Consider the following 9,570-nt stretch of genomic DNA (forward strand, 5'->3'; position numbering starts at 1 on the left):
ATCTAACGGTTTGGATCGATCATTTGGACTTTAGAAATTCAAAAACGACTTGGTTGCACGGGAGGCTAGAAACAATCGATTGTTTATTAGCCTACCTCTATATATATATATATATATATATATATATATATATATGAGTTGGCTATGGTGCTACGCGTTGCATAGAGGGTCTCTGTGCAACGGTTGAATATTTGAATTTTTAAAATTCTAACGATCAATTTGAACCGTTCAACATGATCTCCACATGAATATGTACTTGCAAATCAAATTTTACATTTTTTAGAATTTTTTTAGATAGGTAGAATCACTTAATCTGAATAGCACAAAATTTTCAAATCAAGTGATTTTCTACCTATCTAAAAAAACAGTAAAAAGATTCTAAAAATTGTAAAATTTGATTTGCGAGTACATATTCATATGGAGATTATGTTAAACAGTTCAAATTAACAGTTAGAATTTTAAAACCTTAAATATTGAGATATCTGCTACGCGTAACATATTTGCATTTTTCTAGATATATATCACATGTTGCGTGCCTCGCGGAGACGGTAATATAAAGTTTACTCTTAGATTAATTTGGTGATCGAGACCAATTACCAAATATTTTGTTCTACTTGCCATGTCTGTAGCCTTTATTAAATTCTATTCTTAAAAGATTCCTTTCTTCACTCCCTCCTTCTATATATATATATATATATTAAACCGTCTCCTTAACCATATCCCCCCACCATTACATTTGCAAGGGTATAATAAAATGAATGATCAACACCAAATAGAGAAATGGGAAGGTAAGGTTGCTATTGACCTCTCCACAAATGAAATCCAAGCTTGGTCCCTTCTTTCAGATTTCTTCAGCCTTCATCTATGGCTACCGGGCGTATCTACATGTGAAAAGGTAGCCGGGTCGGAGTCGTTACCAGGTTCCATTCGTTATGTTGCCTCTCCGGCTTATGAATCCGGGGAAGTCAACTGGGCCAAGGAAGAGCTTACCGGGTTTGACCCAGTCGAAAGAAGCTTTAGTTACCGGGTGGTGGATAGTAACATGGGTTTTGGAGAATATGTTGCATGTTTCAGGGTTTTACCGGGCATGAAAGACGGTTGTAGACTCGAATGGTCGTTCGAGTGCGAGCCGGTTATCGGGTGGACCCAGGAAGGTTTGCTCGGCTATATGGATTCGGGTCTGAAAGGCATGGCTGAGAGGGTAGAAAAGGCCAGTAATTCTGACATGGTGAATTTTGAAGGTAAGGTTATCAATGGTGGTACTAATTGTAAGGCAAATGATGAAGTCAATGGTCAGATTCATTGTGAGGTTAATGGTGCTTAAATCTTAATGTAATAGTTCTTTTGTTCTTGTTTTAATTTCATATGTGGAAGGAAAAGAGAAGATGGGCTACTTTTGTCATTTGTGAATTAATTTCATCAATACATGGAATGGAAACTTTTGAATAAAATGTACTACTAGTATTTTGATTGTTTTGTGGCCGAAATTTTTATTAATATTCAAAAAAAATATTAAATTTCAAAATTTACACTACATGCTGAGAAATTTCGAACTCTGTCCTAATCGCAAATTTATTTTTCAGTTTTAGACAAGCTTCTAAATAGCGTTTATAGCGGTGTAGCAGGGAGACAAAAAAAAAGCTTTAGCGAATAGCGGAGCTATAGCGAAAGCTATTATAAATAGCGTTTTTTTATTTCAAAAATTATATTTTATATTTCTACTAATAGTAAAAAGAGTGATGCTTCTATGGACATAAGGGCCTATTTGTAAAATGAATATATTTTTATTTTCAAAGTTCAAACAGCCGATCCGAACCGTTCATCTTGTTCTCCATATTAATATATCTTTGGAGACCAAATTTTACATTTTTCTGAATTTATTTACTATTTATTAAGATGGGTATAAAAAATATCAAATTCAGACCATTGAATTTTGTACCCATCTTAATAAATAGTAAAAAAAAATCAGAAAAATGTAAAATTTGGTCTCCAAGCACATATTAATATGGAGAACAAGATGAACGGTTCGGATCGACTGTTTGAACTTTAAAAATAAAAATATATTCATTTTACAAATAGGTCCTTATGTCCATAGAAGGCTTTGCCTAGTAAAAATGTCTCATCAAGAAAAAAAATATCAAATTAATTAAGAAGTTCTAATATTATTCATATTAAACCAATACAAAGTTCAAATTGTCATTCAAAATATCCCTAATTCAAAAACTATCGATATATTTTATATTCAAAATATACCACTACCATATATTAATGCATGATACAAAATTTAATTGATATAGCGGTATAGCCCGCACATGTTCCATTGTATTGATATAGCTTAATAAAGTAAAAATAAAACCAATCTAGATATTAAGGCCCATTAAAATTGCAAAATCATGTTTTCAGAAAAAAAAAAATTGCAAAATCATAACCCATGTAGCATAGCGGACCGCTATTGCCGCTATAGCAGTCGTAGCTTGATTAGCGCAGTTTTAGCCCGTAGCTTAGCTTTCTGGGTCCAAAACCGCTATAGCGGCGCTATAGCTAGCTATTTAGAAGCTTGGTTTTAGATCAAACAACTGCAAAGAACCGGAAATTTTGAAATTGAATCTCCGATTTTGAAATGTTAAGAACCGAAAATTTTGTTTGCGAAAAGTTTGTATGAAATTGGAAATTTAGTCTCGGATTTGAACAGATTTTGAAATTTTTGGAATGTAGATTTTGAAATTTAATATTTTTTTTGGATATTAATAAAATTTTTAGGTTTTGTGGGTTTTGTGCGAGAGAGATAGATGCATAAGGACAAATTTCTCATTTGAAACTCTCTATTTGTCGTCGGATGAAGTGGGTCCAACTAATGTTACTTGATGTGGGAGAATTTCATATATACCACTCAAAAATTGTAAAATTATATATTTATCATTTAAATTTTTACAATTACATATTTATCATTTAAAAATATAACAACTCACATATTTACTCAATTAATCAAAAAATGAGATTAATTAAGTTTAAAATTATATAAAATATAATTAACAAGTTATTTAGTCGCTTCTCCTTCTCTGTCTCTTCTTCTTTTGCGCACAGATTTTCCTTCCGTTTTTTTGACGTAACTTCCCATTTTCGCTTAAATTCTCTCATCATCTCGTCTCTTCCAGCTTGATCGTCTAAAAATAAGGTAACCGCTTCAACTTTTTCAACAAAATAACTCATACTGAATTCGATGCTGATATCGCAACCCATTATCAAAGTAGTAACTGAGTTCGAGAATCTGTGTTTTGTTACTGATTCAGTTTGGAATATTTGTTGTTAATATTTTATATTGGTTATAAAGGAGAACGGTTCTAAGAAATGGAAGAGAGAGTGCTAAGTTAATCTTTTATTAATTATAGTTTTAAGAAAATTAAACATAATTAATCTAAGTTTTGGATATATTTGATATATACTAAAGTTATATTGGAGAAATATGTTAGTTATTGGATTTTTAGATGATAAATATATAATTATAAAAATTTGGATGGTAAATATGTAATTTCACAGTTTTTGAGTGGTATATATGAAATTCTCTCTATTTTTTTATATTTTTTTGGTTGACCGGGACTGATCTAATGATTAATTTTTACGATTTGGAGTTGTGCAGCATTTTTTGGGAAGAGAGATTGAGATTTGGGAACTTGTTGCCATGTTGTTTAATTTTGTTCCACTTATAAAATTGGAACCTGGTTGTTGTGCACTTGTGATTTGTTCTACTAGAATGAATCTCACTGTTTATCCAAATAGAATCGGATTCCCCGGATTGTGTGATACAATGTGTAACGGTTTATCCAACCGGGTAACATTGTGCGCGCCAAGCAGTTACAAGATCCGCAAATTATTCGCGAACAATTTAATTTTTTTGCTGATGACGAACCGAACTGAATTATTCGGTTGACCAAATTATTCGTGAATTGGAATTGTGATCTTGATAATTCCTAATTATTTTTGAATTATATCCGAATTATTTCCGAATCACGAAATTTTGATCTCACCGAACCGAACCCGAATTATTCAATTGTCACTATGGCGCCAAGTTATATTTCAGCCTCCACATCTCCTCAGTTACCTCACGAATCTGAACAATGGATAACAAATTTCAAAATTGAATTCCTTGAATATTTATTTATTTATTCAAAACTTTAAATTTTGTCCACATTAGTCAGGTATTTAAAGAGGAGAGATACGTAATTTATATTGTGAGGCCATAAAAAATCTTAAATTCTCCCAGCAACAGCTGTCAAGTGTCAAGCATGTTGATGGGAATCTATTCTCTTAAATCTTGATTAATATGTTTAGTTTTACGGCCTATAAAGACTACAAAAGTTTCACTATTACACAAATAACTTTTATAATATCACTTATTGTTCAAAAAGTTTCAGACTTTTTTTCAAATTTTAAATTTGTATTAAATAATTAAACGGATCTTGCCGTTGATAATATCTACTTATCCTATCTTATATTTATATTAAGATGGATGGATAAATAAATCATCCCCATCAACATCAATGTAATCTTATATTGAGTTGGCGTAAATTTAATATTTAAAAACAACAAATCAAAATATAAAAGTTCAACAACCAAAAACAAAAAATATGTGATATGTGAATCTAATTTAAATTCTCAACAAATGAAATATTGCCATTACCTCCTTAGAATAACATTTATTTGAATCAGAGACCCAGAACCTCTATTTTTTTTTTCTTTCTACTCCATATTTAATTTTTTCTTCTTAAAAATGACCCGTATTTCGTTTTCTTTGTCCAACCATGCCTGCTTGCTTGAATTTAATTTAAGCTTGCTTTTGTTAATAAATTAGAAATATTAAATGAAAAAAAATAATATAAAATTTTGATAATAAAATTAGGAATATTTTGATATATAATATATTGAATATTTATTCCATGTTATTTAATGTTGTAATGTTGACTTCAAGGACTTGTATGATAATGAATAATTCAGAACACGCCCCTAGGTACCTGAGGTGCAATAAGTAAATCCAGTTCGTTCTTTTAACATGACACGAATCTCTAAGCAAACACCCTATTGTTTCTTTAGGCATCAAATTGAGTTTGATTTGGTTAGAATTAATTCGGGCTAATTATAAACAAATAATTAATATAAGTGATTTATCTTTGATTTTATATGAAAATGTGCTTAAAGACCAAATTTTACATTATTTTAGATTTTCTTATTACTATTATATTAGATAGGTAGAAAATCACTTAAGCTGAAGATTCTTAACTGTCAGAAAGTGGTGATTTTTCACTATAGTAAAGAAAAATCTAAAATTTGATCTACAAGTATATTTTCATATAGAAATCACATTGAGATGTTCAAATCTACTATATGAACTTTAAAAGTAAAATATGAGTTTATTTGTGAGCATCTCCATCAATGCAATTGATTAACAATTGCAAGACAGTTGTCAAATTGAAAGTAGCCACTAATTACAAAATAAATACATTTATCAAAGAGCAGTGATTGCAAAATTTTACTTTTTAAAGAATAGTAACTGCCAATTTTTTAAGATAAAAGTGCTTTTGTAAGCTTTCATAATATGAAAGCTTTCAAATTTTAAAAAGGTTCAATATTTTTTAAAATAGAAATGAAACTGTCAACAAGGACTTTGTAATTGCATTTGCAAGCCATTGGAGATGCTCAATATACATATTATCTAGTGTAACTCTATATAATAATAAAAATCTTAATGTTAGATGCGAAGAAAAATGTATTATGATATTTAGAAATTAAGTCCATGAGGATATTAGGCACGTCTTCAATCATTTCTCTTAAATGTAGATCAGGAGCAGAGTCAAACTTTCGAACTATGAAAGTTAAAGATATATATTATTCAAAAAAAAAAGTTAAAGATATATAAGAGTCAATCATATAAAATTTTCGTGTAGAGAATGAAAATCAATTTTATAAAGGGATAATTTCATGTATATCTCTCAAAAGTTTCAATATTACGTATTTATCCCTCTAAAATTAATAATTGCATATTTATCCTTAAAAATTATAGAAACTCACATATTTATCCAATATAATTCTCCAAAACTAATTAAATAATACTTTTTTAAACATTAAAATTTATTTTACAATTTTAAGTAATATTGCAATGACCATTGTACCCTTTCTTCCTCTATTCCTTTAACATATTGAGTCTTGGAGCGCCAAAACCTCCCGCCTCTTCTCTCCAAATACGCTAACATAATCTCCCACCTCTCGCCTGTTCTCTCGAACTTTCTCCCTGCCTTTCCTTCGACCCCCTCTTTCCTTGTCACCTCCCCTCTCAATTTCTCTCACCCTACCTTAATTTTTCCCTCTTTATCTCTTCCCTATAGCATGTTTTTTGGAACTTACTGTACCTACTTTTAAAAACTTGTTGGTACAATACAATATTGCAATGATTCTTTTGGAAAAGAACTAGTTTTTTGTTTGTCTAATGTTGATTATGATAATGATGATGATAATGATGATGACGATGAGTTGCTGGTGGTATTGATCTCTTTCCTGACACACAGAAGCATATGTCTAGTTTTGTTGATGATTATGATGCCTAATTTGGCAGTAGAAATCTATTTTCTGGTTTTGGTAAACTAGGAAGAGCATGAAATGAAATAATCCTACTTATGCTTCAATGGAGCAATAATTAATGTGCTGAGACAAGCAATTCTATCTTTTTTATTGGGTTATTTTTCTCTCTTGCTAGTCTTTTATAGTATAATGGGGGCGATGATTAAAAAGAGATTCAAATGCATGGGTAGGGTAATATTTTTACTGGTACTTTACTCTCTGAAAATTAGGAACTAGAACTCAGTTAATATTTTTTTTTATGAATTTTTTTTCTTTCATGAATTTACTTTACATTAGGAGTCTTTCTTAGATTGATAAGGGTTGGAAGAAATTTTACATTCAATCAAAGCCTACGTGGATTTTTATCAAAAAATAAAAAATTTAGTCAGGCAAGGCTGGTACGGCTATGTACTAGTATTAGTACGATTTGGTACTGTTTTCTAACACATTGCCATAGAATGGGAAATAAAAGAAGGGTAAAATGGGAATACATAGAAAATTAATGTTAAATATAATGAATTGGACAAATATGTGAGTTTCTGCAATTTTTAAGGATAAATATATAATTATTGATTTTAAAGGAATAAATACGTAATATTAAAACTTTTGAGAGATATACATGAAATTCCCCCTTTTATAAATTACATACAAAATATGTATAAATAAAAAAAGAAGATTGGTATCAATTGATCCCATTGCCCATTAGTGCTTCTTACCTCGCCCCTGGATCTGGTCAATGTTCAAACACAGGTACGCTTTTATCTCTACAGCTGCACCATTGTGTTTATGTATTTTCGAAATGGGGCGGCACTGGTTGGTCGGCTTGAAATTTTGTTAGTGATATCATATGCCCAGCCAACAGCGAATAAAACCAACCTACTTGAACTTGAGACACATAAATATTCCATGGCCTGATATCCCGCTTTCTCTTCCAATCACATTAAAGTCAAAAGTGTAGAACTCTTGTAGCAATTCAAAATGAGGTGGGTACTTTATTTTGGGATTCCCTTTGTTCTCAGTTCCACTGAGCAAAATTAAGAACATCAACGCATTAAGAAAAGAGGAAAGCATAGAAATGAGAATGCTCTCAAAGTTCAGACGGGTGGAAAAAAAAAGCTTGTAGCTCGTAGTTTGATCGTGACTAGCACTTGACTCTCTTGTTAACAGTTTGTTTGTTATTGGACCGAGTTATTAATAAATCAGTTTGTCACTAGCTCGATTCAAAATTAACAAGTTTAAATTGGGACCTAACTTGCTCGCTAGCTTGGCTAGACATTAATTTGTGAATTTGTACGAACTTGTGTGCATTTTATACTGTCCAGCTCGATTTAGCTCGGACCAAAAAATATGTAAAATTTATTTTCTTCTTAAAATAAGAACCAACCAAATCCATCGAACCAGCTCGTCAGATCGCTAGCTTGCTCGGTTCAGTTCGTGATGATTTCAAGCTGAGATTTCAACACAGACTCCTAAAGCCAGCTCGCTCATGACTCGAACGAACCAGCTTGTAACGAGTTCAAGCTGAACCCAACTCGTGACGAGTTGGCCCGGTTCCACCTCTAAATCAGCCCACGCAATCCGGATCCTTACCCTCTACTGGGCTCCATGTGTTGGATGTGCTGTGAATCGTTGGATAATTGGACTTAAAAAAGATAATTATTAACACGAACTTATAAAAATTCTTACAGATCTTATCATTATAAAAAAAAATATTTTTTTTACTGATCTTTCCGCTCAATCAGCCATGTGCACCTTTAAATTACAACATGAGATCTCAATCACAGTATTCGGTCACTAGCAAGGCCTTCTATTTGGTATTAGTTGTTATCTAGTTCTGCCTCCGCTCACCAGCAAAGCCTTCTATTTGTTATTGGTTGTTATCTAGTGCTGGCACAAATGTCTCTTATTATTCGATTCAAGTGCAACATGACATGTGATCCAAGATTGCGGTTCTAGTGCTCGGTGATTGTAAACAAAATTTATGTAAGTGAATTATCAGGTCTATCAACAAGAGGCTGCCATTTGATGCGACTTCTTTTTTTTCTTCTTCAAAGTCTTTATTTCCAAATAAGTTGGGGTAAACTAAAAATAAAATCCAACCAGAATCAGCAACACAGGGACTTTCTAAGAGATCATCCCTCCTAGTACTATTCCTGTCTAATTCATGAAGATTTCATTTCCATAAAGAAACTGTTTTTTTACCGCTAGCTCAACCCTCCTTTTTTCTAACTTGGGACACAATGTGTAAAAACTACACAAGCAGAGTTTGCCATTTTTGCCATTTGACGCGATTGTTTCTCTAATTTTGTACCTTTTTGTAGGATAATATTGAATCCACATCCCATACCCAGATAACCAATTCAAGCAATAAGAAACAGTTCTCTTTAGTTTGGATCTGTAAGCAATGCTAAATGTTTATAAGAGCTTGCCTCTTGTATCTTACTATTTAATCCTTGTAAGTTGGAATGGCCAAGGCCCACAGAAAGCCTTACTCAAGAGCCCGGTTAGTGTTAGCCTGTAAAGATATTAAAGGGTGGCTTTTCTAATTTGCAACTTAAGAGTTCACAACGAAACATCAGAAAGTGAAAAAACAAAAAAACAATTGGTCGTCCTTTTCTATTAAGGAAAAAAAAAACAAATTACTTGAAGTAATTGTTCTATACCAACTATATAATATATAATATGTATACATATACAAGAAACAGGAACTAAGTTTATACATACATTCTTACAATAAGATTAGTTAAGATCCCTGCATGCCAAAATGACCAACAAGGGATCAATAAAAAAAAGTGGAATTTTCACAAGCACCGCCCAGTAGAACCTTAAAAAAAATCATGCAACCATTCTACAAAATGGCAACAATCTCTTACAAACCTATAAACATGGCCAATGATGCTCATGCCCTACTCTCCTAGTTTCTAGAAAGAATACCCAACCATCCCAATAGAAGAACAAGTG

At 31.8% G+C, this 9,570-nt stretch overlaps 1 protein-coding gene across 1 annotated transcript; it reads left to right on the forward strand.

Moving 5' to 3' along the window:
• Nucleotides 1-727: 727 nt before the first annotated feature.
• Nucleotides 728-1,464, forward strand: LOC144559459 (lachrymatory-factor synthase-like). The gene has a single exon (XM_078308485.1). The coding sequence runs from the start codon at nucleotides 755-757 to the stop codon at nucleotides 1,322-1,324; it is 570 nt and encodes a 189-aa protein (XP_078164611.1). The 5' UTR covers nucleotides 728-754; the 3' UTR covers nucleotides 1,325-1,464.
• The last annotated feature ends 8,106 nt before the right edge of the window (nucleotides 1,465-9,570 follow it).

Source organism: Carex rostrata, chromosome 9 (assembly GCF_964058835.1).
Source record: "Carex rostrata chromosome 9, lpCarRost1.2, whole genome shotgun sequence".
NCBI lineage: Eukaryota > Viridiplantae > Streptophyta > Magnoliopsida > Poales > Cyperaceae > Carex > Carex rostrata.

Excerpts from the sequence above, each read along its gene's own strand:
- LOC144559459 (XM_078308485.1), top strand. The coding sequence starts at position 755 with ATGAATGATCAACACCAAATAGAGAAATGGGAAGGTAAGGTTGCTATT.